The 18,169-nt window shown below is 44.0% G+C and overlaps 1 protein-coding gene across 4 annotated transcripts in view; it reads right to left on the bottom strand.

The window, feature by feature from the left end:
- Window positions 1-1,019: 1,019 nt before the first annotated feature.
- The window catches only part of bptf (bromodomain PHD finger transcription factor), a 50,751-nt gene continuing 33,601 nt past the window's right edge, over window positions 1,020-18,169 (bottom strand). For 3 of the 4 annotated variants that reach the window (XM_061748562.1, XM_061748563.1, XM_061748565.1), the window contains 10 exons: window positions 13,069-14,136; window positions 11,599-12,953; window positions 11,442-11,524; window positions 11,034-11,259; window positions 5,496-6,028; window positions 5,218-5,394; window positions 4,948-5,140; window positions 3,075-3,159; window positions 2,772-2,958; window positions 1,020-1,776 (listed from right to left, as the gene is read on the bottom strand). In XM_061748562.1, coding sequence (XP_061604546.1) covers window positions 1,740-1,776; window positions 2,772-2,958; window positions 3,075-3,159; window positions 4,948-5,140; window positions 5,218-5,394; window positions 5,496-6,028; window positions 11,034-11,259; window positions 11,442-11,524; window positions 11,599-12,953; window positions 13,069-14,136 — 3,944 coding nt within the window. In that variant the 3' untranslated portion in view covers window positions 1,020-1,739. Of the gene's footprint in view, window positions 2,452-2,771; window positions 2,959-3,074; window positions 3,160-4,947; window positions 5,141-5,217; window positions 5,395-5,495; window positions 6,029-11,033; window positions 11,260-11,441; window positions 11,525-11,598; window positions 12,954-13,068; window positions 14,137-18,169 lie in introns of all 4 variants that reach the window. The other variant, XM_061748564.1, reaches the window with a different exon arrangement.

The raw sequence follows: 18,169 nt of genomic DNA, 5'->3' as shown, positions 1-18,169 counted from the left end.
TGGCTTTATTCAGCATCTTGATTATGTATAATAATTGATAACTTGTAGAGCATGGTCATAGCACAGGTCTGAAAGCAACACTTGGAGAAAACCTGTCAAGCTGAGCACTATTGATTATGACAGCCTTCACAAAGAGTTGATCTGGTTATACGGATTGTGGCCTGTTGACTACTGGTCTGCTCCTTTTAAAGGCTACACATCCGTTGTGTATACAAGAAGTGGAATGTTTTCATCTTCCGGGAATTGTATTTATATCTTTTCACCACAAGCTAACAGTGGTCAGATGAATGAAACGAATAGACCTCGATCCATCCATTTCCCGTACCGCTTATTCTCACTAGGGTCGCAGGCGTGCTGGAGCTGGCGCGAGGCGGGGTACACCCTGAACTGGTCGCCAGCCAATCGCAGACTATTGAATAGATTTAGATTTTTCAATTTATTAGTGTATCAAATTTTACACAATGCTTTGAGCAATAGCAGCTTGCATGTTTTCAGAAAAAAGGGAACAAATGTGTTGTATTTTTTTTAATGACTTGATACTACTGTACTACTTAATGTATGCCTTGTATATTATTCCCACTGTTAAGCCTTGCAGACCGTACAGATAGATCAGGTGTGGGAAAACATTTGTGCTTAAGGTCAAAATTAGATTTTTAAAACAAAAAAGTAAAGAAAGTAAATGTTTATTTATAATTTAATTTTATTTATCTAACAGAATAAAAAGTTCAATATATATTGTGATGTTTATTTTACTATTTTAATTACTACATTTAAAAATGTTACATGTAAAATTAACAATTTAAGGTAATTAAAAAATACCTTATAGTTAATCAATTTTAGCACCAAAAAAACCAAAACAAAAAAACAGCTAAACTAACACAAGACAGATCTCTTGATAATGCAAATACTTGGTGGCTCCAATTCCAGAATACGTGGCCCCTGGGTCATACTTTGCCCGCCCCCACTATAAAACCACATTATTGTCAGTTAATTAGTTGTTGTCAAAATAGAAACGAGTCAATAGTTATGCTTTTTATTAACTTCCATATACATCCATATTTCCTCAGCTGTAATAAAAAAAAAGAAAAACAAAAAAGTCAAATTCAGACAAAAATTATTATATATTTTTTTTTAACAGCGGGAACCTTCAAATACACAGATTCATCATTCTCAAGTGAGTCACTATTGCAGAGCAAGGTAAAGAGCCGAACAAGCATCTACTGTTGTCCAGAAATTTAGTACTGAACTGTCTTCTCATGCCACTTCAGCCTGAACAATGGAAATAGTACAAAAAGGATGTAGAGACACAATTCTTTAGTATGCTCAGTAAAACTCAGCCATGATATTCCATTTCCTACTCCTCATTGAACAAGTCGACCATTTGGATGGCCAGAGGGACGTGAACAAAAACGAAGAAAAAGAGCCAAACAAATGTGACCCAAAAAATATAATACATGGAAACATGAGAGCTCCTTGTGAGTCTTTTCTCCGAGGTAAAGTTTCTTGTGAAATGCCATCTCATCTGTACAGTTCCGCTGATGAAGACAGGTACAAAAAAAGGTCCCTTGGAGCTCAAATGATTCGCCTGACCAAGTTTGTGAAAGCAGCAGTGCTTGGTTGCGCACTTAAAGGAGCACACCCGCAACACAGGACGTGTGTCACAGAGGGACAGTCGAAAAAGCCAATCGTCTTGGCAAGTGCGTTTTGTTTTTCAGCATATCACCAATGTGCGACACGCTCTAAGAGGCTGGAGACTGTAGCTTGTTGTTATGAGACCTACAACATGCGGAGAGAGGGTGAAGTTGAGAGACCTTTACATTTTCTTGGTTGTGAAATGTGAACAATGATTGCACAGACACAGTGGATGCAAAGGCCTCCCTGGAAGATTATCCTACAGCCATGTTGGATGTTTTGTGGTGGGAATGCATTTTTCCTTGATGAAGATTTTTGCGAATTACACTATTATTACTTTTAGGAAGCGGAGGAACAGAATGACGATAGATGTTGCTCGCATTTACTCTCATATAGATTATTTGTTTAAAAACGATATATCACAACCACTGTACATGATAAAAGTATGTACATAAATCTTAAACACTGATCAAACCAAAGAGGTGGAGCCAAGTGATGCATAAATATCTCTGTAATAAAATATGCAGCTTTGTTTACTTTTACAGCTGGTAAGCTTGACTCAAAACAAATCCAATTAAACCGAGGTGTACAGTACTTCAGAAAATAAACACAAATTGGGTAAAATGTATTTAAAACTCCCCATAAAAATGCTAACTGCTGTGAACGTTTGTCAAAAAGCATCCTCATCATTGAACTGATGGACTAATGTCAACATGGCTGCCACATTATGGTGATTACTGAACAATCTTGCCATGATTACTAGAGACAAGCATCCAGTCCAGACTCCAGCTAGACTGGCCCACTTAAGAATCTGACAATCTGCAAGACAGAAGAAAATGGGATGGCATAAATCAAAAAGGCATGCAGCAAAGGTGAACAAACCCAGACATGGCGGATGTTGTAAACAAGCACATCATGTACAACATATCTTCACTTTGTTAGCTCAGTTAGCTCTTTGTCTGAGCCAAACAACAAGAAAAGCATTTGTGAATTCATGCAAGCCAGTGGGACAAAAATATAAAAAAAAAACGAGCGATACTGATACAATAGAAGCAACCAAGTAGTGAGACCAACGCATTACAGCAAGCAAACAAGCATGGTGCAGCAAGAACAAACATTTGGGGAGCAGCAACGCTTACCTGCCACCTTTGAAACATTTTAGCTTCTGTACAAAGAAGCCTTCAAGCACCTCTGCACACTGAAAAAAGGGCGTGTCATTGGGGTTGTAGTAGCGACAGTTGTCAAATATTTTGGTCACGTCGGCCACAAACTCAGTGAGCTTGTGGTAATGGCGCTTTTGTAAACGGCTTTCCATTGTGGAAAAGTCTGCGAGGGAGAATTATTTCATCAGCATTATTTGGAAATGGTTAATCATGGTGTGTTCAACAGATGCCAAATTGGATGCCAAAAACACATCGGTGAGGACAAACACTTGTTCTTACCCATAGGTTCCTTAATGACGCGATAATAATCAGGTGCATCATGCGGATCCACTGGCTCAAGGAAAGGCCACGCCATCTTGTGAGACTGTTAAAACAGGAATATAATACAAAGTTGTTTTTAAACCATACGAAACATGTCCCAATGTAAATGTGTTTGAGATTGGAACCATTGATTTATGAACATTTCACTACAGGTCCTTGACAGACTATGAGGATATTAGACTTTACTGCGATCTGATCGGTGTTATCGGTATCGGACGATAATTAGCATTTTATGCTGATCGGCTTTCATGTCATAAGTCGCCGATCCGATCGATGACGTCATCGATCGGCTCCGCACAAGACATTTAACTCCACATCGCCGTTGCATATGAATCCAAAAGCATTTTTTTTTTTTGCCATGTCACGTGTCTTGTAGCGCAGTGCATTAACTATCTGACGGCCAATAAAGTTTTTTCAATCTTGTTGGTGAAAAAACACGTCGTCGGTGTGGGACTAGTTTGCAGTGTCTCAGACAAACAACACGTAAGTTATTTGCAGTCTGTGCACAACTGAAGTAGTTGTGGGGAACGTCATCTAAATGCTTTAACACAACAAATTTGATCGAGCATATGATGTATATATTAATTTTCACCTATTAAAGAGATCGCCGCAAATGCTGCAACTTCCAGCGGCATTTAAACAGCCTCTCCCAGGCTCTCGAAATGGAGCCAAAGCAACAACAAATGTCATCATCCAACAGTTACTGTTGCGCTTGTCTGTATATGTAATTTCTTATTAGGACAAATTATTGATGTTGCACTTTTCCTGAAAAGGAAGTTTAAGTTGTTGATGTTGATGAATACACATTATGTGGTTTCACCATTATCGACGGCCCCTCGAGCACAACCATAACAAAGATATGGCCCACGATGAAAACAAGTCTGTCACAGAGACATAACATTTTTGTATTGGATGTCCAATTTATACTCTTCTATTGTTATTCCGTCATTACCTTGTTTTTTGTTTGTCGTAGTACTCGGACTCTCCCCCTAAAATCCCAATCGATATTTGTATTGACTTTGGGGAGCGATGATCGAATCAATTTGATCTCTTACTCCTTGTTCTATTCGAAATAGTCCAACAAATGAAAATCCAATTGGATGATTTGAAAACTATCTATAGCCCTCTGTTGAAGTCCTGTTTGCAGTTTATTGAGGTTGCAGATTTTGTCACAACGTAAAGAAAGTGTGAGTCGGGCAAATTTTCCCTCCGAAAAAAATCAGTCGCCAATACGCTTCTTGTTAGTTTAAAATGGCTTACTTTAATCATAATGATCCCTCGACGTGGCCAAGGTCTGTTTAGGCAGGTCTCGGTGCCCAAAAATGCGTACTCCACGCTGGCTGGCAACTTCTTGTCTACTACCGGCTAGTTAGTTTAGCTACTAGTTAGCAGTAGTTCTCGTCAATCATCTGCCATGATGTATTGAATAAATCTTGCATAACTATCTAATTCATCTGCCGCGGTCACAGTCTGCAATGAACATTTGTGCAGCTTCTCCTCATGGGAAGCTTCATTCCGCTGAGATTCTTGTCTCAGCGGAGACGGCTCCATGATACGTTATGTTTTATAAATTAGGGGTTATAGCGGGTAATGCACACCTGCGCACGCGCAGTAAGTCAAACTGTCGTGCCGGAAGTAAACAAGGATGTGGCCGGTTGACTTCATTCATTCCAGCTCCTGTCAGAATAAGTTCATCCACTTCCAATTGAACACGAACCTTTTAATTCACTATTCTTTTTTTTTTTTGAAGTCACAAATTGATTTGAATAGTGTATACATTCTTCCTAGCCCTGGTTTGTAGTGAGCATGTAAGCAAATGTAGGCTGCATACCTGTAAGGAGCGTAATATTCTTTTTAAGCCCTCATAGTCTTTGTTAGTAAGTGGCGTGAGGACCGTCATGGCATCTTCTGTCGACTGGCACTGCGGGCAGACGTACACGTCGATGTGATTAGCCTCGCTCTGTAGGATGCCCACACAGCGCCCGTGGTACCAGTTTTGGCAGCGGTCACAGCCGATGTAAAACCTGAAAGGGGGTAATCGGAAAAATCAGAACTTGTTCACTCACATTAGATACAAGGTACAAGGCGGAAGAAACTGTACTGTGATTCGTCATATGGTGTCCGACAGATGCAGTAGAGCTCCTCCTTGCTTCCGCCTTCATGGCCCCGTTTACAATCATTACACACAAAGTCCTCTAACTTCTTGGCTTCCTTCTCAGTGATGCCCACACATGCACCATGGAACCAGTTGGAACACAGGTCACACCCTATGTAAAACCTAAGAGCAAAGACATTTGTCGTTATATGACTAGACTCAAATAAACATAAGCTTTTCTCAATTAGTCTTCATAGAGCAGCATGTTGAGATGTTCAGCTTACTTGGACTCATCGTAGGGTGTTTTGCAGATACAGTACAGTTTATTGTCCTTCTTGTGATCCTTTGAGGTAGAGAGCTTCTTCTTCTTGTGTTTTAATGCGAAGGGATATCTGTCCTTGTCTTTGTCCGTTTCTCTGCCCTTCTCCCTGTCCTGAGGTCGAGTATGCTCTTGATCTCTCATCCTCTCCTTCTCTCGATCACGGTCTCTGTCTTTTTCTCTGTCTTTGTACCGATCCCGCTCTTTGTCCCGTTCCCGTTTCTTGTCATGATGCCGCTTCTTATCCCTGTTTCTGTCTTTGTCTCGCTCCTCTTCTCGTTTACGTTTATACGATGAGGAAGGGGGCCTTGCTGTGTGGGTGCTGTGAGAGGAATGTGTTGAGTGAGAGGGTTGAGAAGAGTGTGAGGTGTGGGAAGAGTGAGAGGAGTGGGAGGAGTGGGAGGATGACTTGACAGTTGCTGCCGCAGCCTGGGCAATGGCAGCTCGGGCCTTCTCCTTTTCTTTCTGTAGCCTTGCAATGTCTTGCCTCAGCTCCTCCTGAGCAAGAACAAACACATCATGACATGCAGAACTATGTCGGCAATAGTATTGAGAACTTTAGTTCCCCGTTATTTTAATAATTTAGTTTTACAAATGCCACAAAATGACCACAGATGCAAAAATGCTACTTGCAATGTAGCAATGCAATATGGATAAAGTAGACATTGATAATATATTAATGAAATGTACACTGCAAAGTCAGCTGTTTAGTCTTGATGTGAGGAGACACCTCCCAGGCATAGAAAGTATAGTAATCCCTCAGTTATCGCAGAGTTTACGTTCCATGACCACCTCCACAATAGACAAAATCCATGAAGTAGCAACCATATATTATAGTATTTACACATAGTAATTTAAAGATGTATGCATAATACCAATAGAATATGCATGTGAGGTGCAGGTATTATTTTTGTCCACTTGGGGTCACCATCCTCACATTCAACAGTACTGTATCTGTGACTGAATGCGTCTAACTTTAAAAGGTGTGGCCAGGCCTGTTGAGGGACGTGGGAATAAACGAATGAGAGTGTAGAGTTAGCTGGCTATTACCTGGCTAAACCGTTAGGCACTCTGTACATACAGGTAAAAATAAAAATAATAATGTAATGACCTATGGCTGGGCACAGAGAATTCAGGTGAGGAAACAATTTCAGGGAGCCTTCTGAAACGAGACAAAGCGACTGAAAGCACACCTGCGGCTGTGTCTATCCTTGACCACCGATGGAGGGATTACAACTTGTTCTAACTAGCAGTGGTAGGCTATATTAAATTAGAAAACAAAATTTACTTTCCCGTAGATATGCAGTTGTGGAATTTAAGATAGTTGTGCTATGCAATAGGCACCTATATAGCACTTTAGCTTCTTTTATTAGGAGTGAAATGATCCCAAACTTTAGACAGTCTTCTAGGCACTCTTCCCACCTTACGCTGCAGTTCATGTGAAAAAATAATCATCACAAAATCCGCGATATAGCGAAAAATACGCAATATAAAATTAGAGTATGATATACAAATCCACGAAACATTGAAGCCGCAAAAAGTGACGCGCATTATGGCGAGTGATAAATGCAATTCTCCCTCTGCGTGTTAATCATTCCTCCTTCATGCATGATTTGAGGTAATGGTGAGTATACATCCAACATTTTTTTATTTTAAATTTCTTGATTTAACCACGTGTAACTTATATTTACTTTTGCATTACAAATATGAATGCTAAAGATACATGACAAGTGACATAAGTCTGCCTTTCAACTTCCTTAAAACACGAGGTTACGGTCATGGTCAAAGTTGTTGAGTAGAATTGCAGTTGTTCTATGACATTTGCATATTTGTTAAAACTATTTTAGTTCGATATGTGACGTGATTATCTTCTTCTTTTCCTTTTTCTTTCGGCTTGTCCCGTTAGGGGTCGCCAGAGCATGTCATCCTTTTCCATATAAGCCTATCTCCTGCATCTTCCTCTCTAATGCCAACTGCCCTCATGTGTTCCCTCACTACATGCAGCAACCTTGTCTTTGGTCTTTCTCTAGCCCTCGTCTGGCAGCTCCATCCTCATCATCCTCCTACCAAAATACAGACCCTTTCCAAACAATTTGAATATCATGGAAAAGTTTATTTATTTCCATAGTTTGAACCAAACTGAATAAATTTAATGACACCTGGGTAAACCTGTGCAGGTGCTTTGAGTTGAGTAGATGATTAGTGTGTGACAATAAGTTTAAAACATTTATGGCCTGATTTCTTCACAGCATTCTAATTTTCTGAATTCCTGATTTCATGGGTTTTATGAGCAGGACCCCCAAATTATGTAAAAAATAAATATTTGAAATTGTTTAAATTGTGGGCCCTGAATCTATAATCTATGAAATTTTAACTTTTTGAATGGAATTATGGAAATAAACTTTTCCATGATATTACATTTATATTACAAAGGGTCTGTACTCACCATCTCTCCTCTGGACGTACCCAAACCATCAAAGCCTGCTCTCTAACTCTGTCTCCAAAACATCTAACCTTGGCTGTCCCTCTGATGAGCTCATTTCTAATCCTATCTAACCTCCTCACTCCAAGAGAGAACGTCAACATCTTCATTTCCGCCACCTCCAGCTCTGCTTCCTGTTGTCTCTTCAGCGCCACTGTCTCTAATCTGTACATCATGGCTGGCCCCACCACCAAAGTTTGCCCTTCATCCTAGCAGAGACTCTTCTGTCACACAAGACACCTCTCACCTACCACCACCCGTTCCAACCTGCTTGGACCCGTTTCTTCACTTCCTTACCATACTCACCAATGCTCTGGACTGTTAACCCCAAATATTTAAAGTCCTTCATCCTTGCTATGTCTTATCCCTGTAGCCTCACTCTCCCCCCTCCACCCCTCTCATTCATGCACATATATTGTGTCTTACTTTGACTAATCTTCATTCCTCTCCTTTCCAGTGCATGCCTCCACCTTTTTAACTGTTCCTCCACCTGCTCCCTGCTTTCACTGCAGATCCCAATGTCACCACAATCATAGTCCACGGGGATTCCAGTCAAACCTAATCTGTCAGCCTATCCATCACCACTGGAAACAGGAAGAGGCTAGGGGCTGATCCCTGATGCATTCCCACCTCCACCTTTAACTCCTCTGTCACACCTACAGCAAACCTCACCGCTGTTCTGCTGCCCTCATACATCTCCTGTACTATTCTAACATACACCTCTGCGACTTCAGACTTCCGCATGCAGTACCACAGTTCCTCTCTGGGTACTCTGTCATAGGCTTTCTCTCGATCTACCAAGACCAGACATGCAAACACCAAAGGCATGAAAAAGGTGACCAAAAAAACCCCAAAAAAAACATTGTTGGGGGGGGGGGGTTCTAGGCAGATCCCCCGGGCCCCCGCTGAGAATTTCTTTAATTGTAACATAAATTAAGCAATCTGAAAGACTCTGAAGAGTACAATAAGGCAAAATACATTTTCTTCACGCAGAAATTTTTTTATTTACACCGCTCAAGTAGATGTTGATGGACAAATTTAAGATTAAAATTAAATTTGTCTCATTTCTTTGCTTTTTTTTCTGGCCTCCAAGTTGTGCCAGGCCCATCTCCACCTTCACCTGATTTCTGCTTCAAGGTGTGCCACATGAATAGCATCCTCCTCTTTAAGCACTCTCATAATGGAAAATAATTGACTAAAATCATTGTCTGTTTCACTTCATTTTTCACTATTAACAACTTCAAAGGCTAATCCCAAATGCATCCTCCAGGAAAATGTTAAGTACAGTATTTTTCTGTTTTTATTGGCCATTTCTGAATTTGAAGTTAGTTCATTCTGTGTTGCGACATAATCACTAAACATCGCTCCGTCGCTTAATACATTTAACATTAACATCAGTAAACCAATTAGATAGTTGCAGGCACCTTTCCTAATTAATACAAGATGCACTAGCGGATCAGCTCTTGTCGCCGATGTTACGTGTGCTTTGCGGTTCCACTGGGACCACAACCAGGGCCACGACCTGCAGCAACTTAACGCGAAAATACAAAAGACCAGTGCAACAAATACGACACTGGCTGATCTGACGACCAAAAATGTTGCTTAAACGTGAGCGTAGCAATAGAGGATGTCTGCTCCAGAGGTGGGTAGAGTAGCCAAATATTGTACTCAAGTAACAGTACTGTTACTTGACAATAATACGACTCAAGTGTTCTCTAGTGTTAATACCTATGCCTGGGAAGCCCAATAGAAGACGACGTGTGAGGTCATGTGACTTTATTGTGTCGTTTGATTGGTCAACTAGACTTAAACTTCCCTAGCGCTTAAATTAAATTGGAGCAAACAGCGCCCAATGCTGAAGTCGAAATCGTAGTCTCCTGCACAAAATAGTTGCGAAATAAGGAAATCGATAAACAAAAGTACCGAGCGACATTTAGATCATTGTAACAGAGTAAAAGTACCGTTACCACTAGCAGTCAGCATTCAAGAGTGACGACAGCGATGGCGAGCCACCCAGGAAAAACTAATCGGATCTATACGATTCACGCAAATGGCCTATTTTGAGTTCAAAATGGCGAATTTCACTAAAAGGTGACTGATTTGCATGTATGAAAGACACAATGTAGCTCCTTCTGACCTTATCTGTTCTTCTCCATCAACAACCTAAAGGTGAATAATGCATCTGTGGTTCTCTTTCTAGGCATGAAACCATACTGTTGCTTGCAAATAATCACTTCTGTACTGAGTCTCATCGCCACTACTCTTTCCCATGTGGCTCATCAACTTTATTCCTCTATAGCTCCTACACCTCTGCACATCACCCTTGTTCTTAAAAATGGGCACCAACACACTTTTCCCCCTTTCCTCCCTACCACCAGAGTCCTTTTTGACACAACCATCCTATGCTGTCTAGCCACACTCTCCCCTACCATTACCTTACAATCAGCAACCTCCTTCAGATTACATCGTCTGCACAAGATGTAATCCACCTGCGTGCTTCTACCTCCGCTCTTATAGGTTACTATGTTTCTGCCTCTTCCGGAAAAAAGTGTTCACTACAGCATTTCCATCCTTTTGGCTAAGTCTACCACCATCTGTCCCTCCAAGTTCCTTTCCTAGATGCCAAATTTACCCATCACTTCTTCATCATCCCTGTTTCCTTTACCAACATGTTCATTACAATCTGCACCAATCAAGACTCTCTCTGTCTACGATGCTAAGAACTACTTGATCTGTGACATGATTATACAGTGGTTAAATTATTTTTACACTTGTAGTAAAATGTTATATAAGGGTTACAACATTGCTTGTATAGTTCAGGTTTTATGATAGTGGGACTCAGGGGAAAAATGGTTCTGAAATATGAACAAATTGGAGGCTGACCAGCATTGCCGAATAGTTTTCATTTACTCTTTCCCATTTATTTTCCTTTCAGTAGCAGTTCCTGTAAGTGTAAAGGCCAGGAGTCCCTATACTTTGGTCCATATAGGGTGCTTTGGACAAAGCTGAATGCATGCTGACCTGCACTTGAAGCTGAAGATCCTTGTCCAGCAGAGCCCTCTTTTTTAGAATCTCTGCCTTCAGGTGTTCTTTGTGCTTGTACAACAACGCCGTCAGCTTGGTGGCATTCTGCTTGGAGCGTTTCTGCTCCACCACCTCCTCCTTTTTCCTTTTCTTAGCTGCCTGCTTCTCGTCCTTCTCGATCTTATCAAGAATGTACTTCATCATCTGGTTACACACAATCATTCTGGAAAAGTAGACAAGACCAAATTATGTTGGTGTTCTTGGTGGTGCAGTTTGACAGTGGCTGTACAGTAAAAGGCACAATTATGACATCTTTTTTTTAACCTACAATGAAGAATGCCACTACTGCAGCTGTCCACCGGAAACAAAATTTAACACAGGAATGATGATGATAAAGTCCCAAACCTCTGGTTCTCCTCTCGCTCAGCAGCAGCTAGGGTTTTCCTCTGTTTTAGCTGTTCCGCTGTAACACTCTGCTTCGTTCCCACCTGACAGCAACAATAAACATATCATCAGTACTGAAATGAGCAGCAACAGACTGGTCACTATTTGATAGTCTTACCTGTTTAGGAAAGCCGTCTCCTGGGCTCACTGCCAACTGATTCAGATCCTTATGCTCCTTTTTATTCTCTTGGTGTTTCTTCTTCTTTGGTGGTGGAGGTTGTTGCTGCAGATACTGCTGCTTCTGGTGTTGTTGCTGGTCTCTGTGTTGCGGCATCCTCTGCAGTTGGTCTTGCAGGCTTGTTGGTGCCTGTATCGTCACCATGTTCTGGATTTGGTGGGCTTGAATTTGACCCCCTGTCTGCTGAATCTGGATAGGCAGTTGGAGTTTGATTTGCTGGGGAACTGCACCACCTTGCTGCTGTGCCTGTGCTTGGATCTGAGCTTGGATCTGGGCTGCAACATGTGATGGAAGAGCTGACAACAGTTGGACTGGTTGTTGAAGCCCTGGAACAGTGATGAGCTGATGCCTAATTGGGGACTGGACTTGAAGCGGAGGCTGAGCTTGGTTCGGAGATTGAAACTGAACTTGAACCTGCGCTTGCACCTGGGGTTGAGTCTGTACTTGAACCTGGGTTGGCGACTGTGCTTTGAATTGAGTTTGGGTTTGAATTTGACTTTTAATTGGTGAGTGACTTTGTACTTGAGGTTGTTGCGAAGCGTGAGGCAGAGGGTGAATCTGGTTCTGTTGCTGGAATTGGACCTGAACCTGGGTTTGCATTTGGGGTCGGATTGGAGCCTGAGGCTGTTGCTGAGCCTGAGGTTGGGTTTGCACTTGTGTTTGAAGTGCACCTTGTACCTGTGACTGGTATTGGGGTTGGACCCGTGGTTGGTGTTTAACTTGAACCTGGGGCAAGGTTTGCTTTGGGGACTGAAATGGCACCTGGGGTTGAATTTGAGGAAGCTGCTGCAATTGGGGTTGGGATGGTTGCTGAGTTTGTGGCTGAAACTGAACTCGGATCTGGGGGTGGATTTGCGCTTGCGACTGGAGATGAGGTGGCGACTGAATGTGTTGCATTTGTTGGACTTGGCCACATGGCTGGACCTGAATCTGTGCACAGATTTGGTTTGGAGGTCGGGACTGTAGTTGATTGAATGCTTGGGGCTGTCTAACTGTAGTCATTACAGAGGAAACGGGTAATGCCTTCATTTGAAGCTGCACAGCAGAGAGTGGAATTTGAGAGACCTGCTGCACAGACACAACTGCAGGGTGTTGGACTTGAGATTGCAAGGAAAGAGTTGCCTGAGGCAATGAGGATATGGGTGTGGAACCTGATGCCAGGGTACAGGCAGGAACTGCAGTTAGCGCAGGTGGATTGGGAATGCCTGCCTGTTGAACAGAATGGACTGGAATCTGGGCTTCACATGAAGCCGGTTTCAAAACTTGGGGCTGAGCGGCCCTCTGCTCTATAAGCGCTACAACAGGACAGGAAAGAAGCAAAGGAGCAAATTAATGCACAAAATATTCAAACGTCAAAAACCTTAATCATAAAATGCAGATAGTGGTGCCATAATGTTATAGGCTTATTACCTGGAACTGAAGGTGTTGTACATGTAGCTGTGACCGGTGTGACCACGGCATTTGCGGCAGCAGCATTAAGAGGACGAGGAGCTACAGTTTGAATTTGGTTTGGTGCTTTAGCAGGGGACAGAACGCCAATTTGATTGGACAACACAGCGATGACAGCACCAGAGGCAGGAGTGAGGGCAGATGTTGGAAGTTGGACAGGTGAGGGGACTGACGCAGAAATGCATTGCACTTGGGTAGAGTTAAACTGGACAGCAGCATTGCCTGAGAGAGGGACAAAAGCAGGGGCAGGAGAAGTAACATGCATTTGGACAGGAGCTGATGTGAAAGCTGAGGAGGTGGTCAAAGTTTGTGCCTTGATCTGGGATTGGGGTGTAACTTTTCCTGCAAGAGCCACAGAGGTTGCTGTTCGAGTTTGGTCTGATATTTGGGTTTGAATCATAGTTGTTTGCCATGCCTGTTGTGAGGCAGGCACCGATTTTGCCACCTCAGATAGTACTGGGGCAGAGGCTGTTGAGGAGGATGAAACTAGTGTTTGTGACAAAGCCTGGGCTGCAACGGGACATAATTGTGATGATGGTGTTGAAATGTGGGGTTGTACTGGAGCCTGTGGAACTTGCACTGTTGTAGGAACAGAGGCTGACACTTGGGGTTGTATAGGGACAGAGGCTGGGGTGGAACTCAAATGTGGACGAAGTTGCGAAGAAAGAGGTGTAATGGGTTGTGTTGGAGCAGGAATAGGGGCTGCCATTTGGGTCTTGGCCAAGGCTGAAGGAGTAGTCTGGACGTTGGACCTAGGTAGAGCAGGAGTTGATATATGGGTTTGCGGCCTCTGTAATGCAGCAGGCTGTGCAGGAACAGCGGCAGTGGGTGCTGAAGTTGAAACTGGTGAAGACGGTGGCAAGGGAGTGAAGAGGAAGCGATGGACTTGGCCATTGGGCATAGCTGCCTGCATCAGCTGCTGACCAGGGGTAGTGGTGACCGTTACACCCTGTGGGACAATTTGCAGCTGGCCCTCAGTCTGGCCTTGTCCCTGGATCACCACCGTGAGACCTGGATTTCCTCCCTGAGGTGGTGCAAGGAAAATCAATTGAGCAAACAAATAAAATATAAAATGTTACATATGCAAAAAATATACAAACTCCCTTTGCATGCAAACATCAAAATGCAATCTTTAAAACATTCTAAGAGGTTTACAAAATATTATTGATGCAACAAATTCAAAATTCTTAACTGAAACCGAAAATGTGAAAGCCAAGGATGAAAACTAAAAGACAAAGAAATTACTATGCAAATTATTAAAATTGCATTTATGGCAACAACTGCAGAGCTGCCAACCTATAGAAATCAACTTAAATAACATTTTGTCTGAATTTACATATTTTAAAAATGATGTCAAGAACATTACCACAGGCCAGTTATATTATGTAAAAGGATCAAGATAATTCTGCATACTGCTCAATAGCACAACATAATCATTATGCTATAATTGTAATCGTTAATAAATTATGGCTTCAATATTTGTTATTTTAATGTATGTATTGTTTCAACCTTGTAATGGCAGACGCATTTACAGCCAAATGTCTTCTTTTGCATGCTATTTTTGTATTTTCTGTATCCACTATTGCTGCTGAAATGATGCACATTTCCCCATTGTGGGACTAATAAAAGTTATATTAGAATTTTTTATTGTATTAATGTACTCATAAACTTATAGGCCCATTTTCTCAAGAGACGTAGCGCAGTCATTCTCAACTGGTGGGTGGGGACCCAAAAGTGGGTCGTGGACCCTTCTTGGGTGGTTGGTTGATGGTTTTGGCCGTGGTTTTTCCTTGCGTCGTTGCAGCAGCAAAGTTGGGCAACTGTTCAATGTGGATGCACCGTTTTTTCTCTCAAAAATATTTATTTTTATTATTCTACAATATGCCCTGCGATTGGCTGGCAACCAGTTCAGGGTGTACCTCGCCTCCTGCCCGATGACAGCTGGGATAGGCTCCAGCACGCCCGCGACCCTAGTGAGGAGAAGCGGCTCAGAAAATGGATGGATGGATGGATATTCTACAATATAGTATACACAACTGTACACTGGCCGCGGTTTTTGCTCGTGTCGTAGCAACATACTGTTTCAGACGTTTTATTTCGGTGACAAAAGTTTTCCGGGCCAAAACCGAAAATGCGTTATTGGCCGAAACATTTCGGTGGCTGAAATTTCAGTGCATCACTACAGAATATAGGTCAAATTAAATAACCGTACAGTGCAACCTTGGTTTGTGAAGTTAATTCATTCCAAGACTCCGTTCTCAGACAGATATGCTCATGAACTGAAGACATTTAAATTGAGTGGAAATTAATCAAGAGGACTGGTACCAGAGCCCAAGCCGTGCGTGGAGGCGAGGCAGACTATATCTAGTCTGAACTTCTCAACCTCACAAACTAGCTCTGGTTCCCTCCCTGCCAGAGAGGTGACATTCCACGTATATAGAGCCAGTTTCTGTAGCCGGGGATCGGATCGCCAAGGTTCCCGCCTTCGGCTACAGCCCAGCTCACACTGCACCCAACCCCTATGGCCCCTCCCACAGGTGGTGAGCCAATGGGAAGGGGAGCCCACGTTACCCTTTCGGACCAGGCCCAGCCACTCGCCGTCGAGCCCCACCTCCAGGCCTGATTCCAGAGGGGGGCTTTCCTATCTCTGGGGCTGAGGTCACCGAGGTGGTTAAAAAGCTCCTCGGTGGCAAGGCCCCAGGGGTAGATGAGAATCGCCCGAAGTTCCTAAAGGTTCTGGATGTTGTGGGGCTGTCCTGGTTGACACGCCTCTGCAACATCGTGTGGAAATCGCAGACAGTGCTTCTGGATTGGCAGACTGGGGTAGTGGAAGGGGACCGGCGGGTGTGTTCCAACTACAGGGGGATCACACTCCTCAACCACCCTGGTCTATTCAGGGGTGCTGGAGAGGAGGGTCCGTCGGGAAGTCGAATCTCAGATTCAGGAGAAGCAGTGTGGTTTTCGCCCTGGCCGTGGAACAGTGGCTCTACACCCTCGGCAGGGTACTCGAGGGTGCATGGGAGTTCGGCCAACCAGTCTACATGTTTTTTGTGGACTTGGAGAAGGCGTTCGACTGTGTCCCTCAGGGTGTCCTGTGGGGGGTGCTTCGGGAGTATGTGAAGCCCCTGATTTGGGCTGTTCGGTCCCTGTATGACCCATGTCAGAGTTTGGTCCCCATTGCCGGCAGTAAATCAGACTCGTTTCCGGTGAGGGTTGGACTCCGCGCCAAGGCTTCCCTTTGTCACCGATTCTGTTCCTAACTTTTATGGACAGAATTTCTAGGCGCAGCCGAGGCGTAGAGGGGGTCCGGTTTGGTGGCCTCAGTATTGCATCTTTGCTTTTTGCAGATGATGTTCTGTTGGCTTCATCAAGCCATGATCTCCAACTCTCACTGGAGTGTGAAGCGGCTGGGATGAGAATCAGCACCTCCAAATCTGAGATCATGGTCCGCAGTCGGAAAAGGGTGGAGTGCTCTCTCCGGGTCGGGGATGAGATCCTGCCCCAAATGGAGGAGTTCAAGTATCTTGGGGTCTTGTTCACGAGTGAGGGAAGAATGGAACGGGAGATCGACAGGCGGCTCGGTGCAGCATCTGCAGTGATGCAGACTTTGTATCGGTCCGTTGTGGTGAAGAAGGAGCTAAGCCGAAAGGCGAAGCTCTCTATTTACCAGTCCATCTACGTTTCTACCCTCACCTATGGTCACGAGCTCTGGGTCGTGACCGAAAGAACAAGATCCCGGATACAAGCGGCCGAAATGAGTTTACTCTGCAGGGTGTCTGGGCTGTCCCTGAGAGATAGGGTGAGAAGCTCAGTCATTGGGCAGCCTTGGCCCAATGGTTAAGATCATCACCTGCCACCGTGGGGGACCTAGGTTCAAGACCCCGACTGGACCATACGCCAACATCCCCCGGACTCACGGCTGTGGTGTCCTTGAGCAAGACACTGATACCCCGAAATGCTCTCCGGGCACTTCAGCTGCCCCCTGCTCCAGTGTGTTCCACTAACATGTGTATGTGTTCACTGTGATGGGTAAAATGCAGAGAACAAATTTTGTGTGCATGCATGCATGTTCATGACAATAAAAGGTGATTCTTCTTCTTCATCTGGGAGGGGCTCAGAGTCGAGCCGCTGCTCCTCCGCATTGAGCAGAGCCAGATGAGGTGGCTTGGGCATCTGTTTAGGATGCCTCCTGGACGCCTCCCTGGTGAGGTGTTCCCGGCACATCCCAGGTGGAGGAGACCCCATGGTTGACCCAGGACACGCTGGAGAGACTACTTCTCTCGGCTGGCCTGGGAACGCCTCGGGATCCCCTTGGAAGAGCTGGAGGAAGTGGCTGGGGAGAAGGGAGTCTGTGCTTCCCTGCTAAAGTTGCTGCCCCTGCGACCCGACCTTGGATAAGCGGAGGAAAATGGATGCATGGAAGGAAATTAATCAATTCCAGTTCCAGAATAAGGTTATATTATCTTTTTATGGGTTTCGTTAAGAGGACAAATAGAAATACATCTATCCCATCCATTTTCGTCCACTTATCCAGGGTCAGGTTGCGAAGGCACCAACCTAAATAGGGAAACCGAGATTTCCCTAGCCTCAGCCACTTCATCCAGCTCTTCGAGAGAATCCTGAGAAGTTCCCAGGCCAGCCGAAAGACATCTCTCCAGCATGTCCTGTGTTGTCCCGAACCCCACCTACCGGTGGGACGTTTCTGGAACGCCTCACCAGGGAGGCGTCCAGAAAGAATCTTAACAAGATGCTTGAGCCACGTCATCCTGCTCTGCAGCAGCTGTACTTTGAGCCCCTCCCGGATGACCGAGCTTCTCACCTTATCTCTAAGGGAGAACACGGACACACTGCGGAGGAAGCTCATTTCAGCCGCTTGTATCCACAATCTTGGAGACGGTGGGAACCTAGATCGACTGGTAAATCTTTGGCTTTCAGCTCAGCTCCTTCTTCACCACGACAGATGCAAAGTCTGCATCACAGCAGATGCTGCACCAATCCGCCTGTCAGTCTCCCGCTCCATTCTTCCCTCACTCGTGAACAAGACCCCTTGAGACTTCAACTC

This window comes from Phyllopteryx taeniolatus, chromosome 16 (genome assembly GCF_024500385.1).
Source record: "Phyllopteryx taeniolatus isolate TA_2022b chromosome 16, UOR_Ptae_1.2, whole genome shotgun sequence".
Lineage (NCBI taxonomy): Eukaryota > Metazoa > Chordata > Actinopteri > Syngnathiformes > Syngnathidae > Phyllopteryx > Phyllopteryx taeniolatus.
Note: the sequence above shows the minus strand (reverse complement) of the source record. Positions and strands in the feature narration are given on the sequence as shown.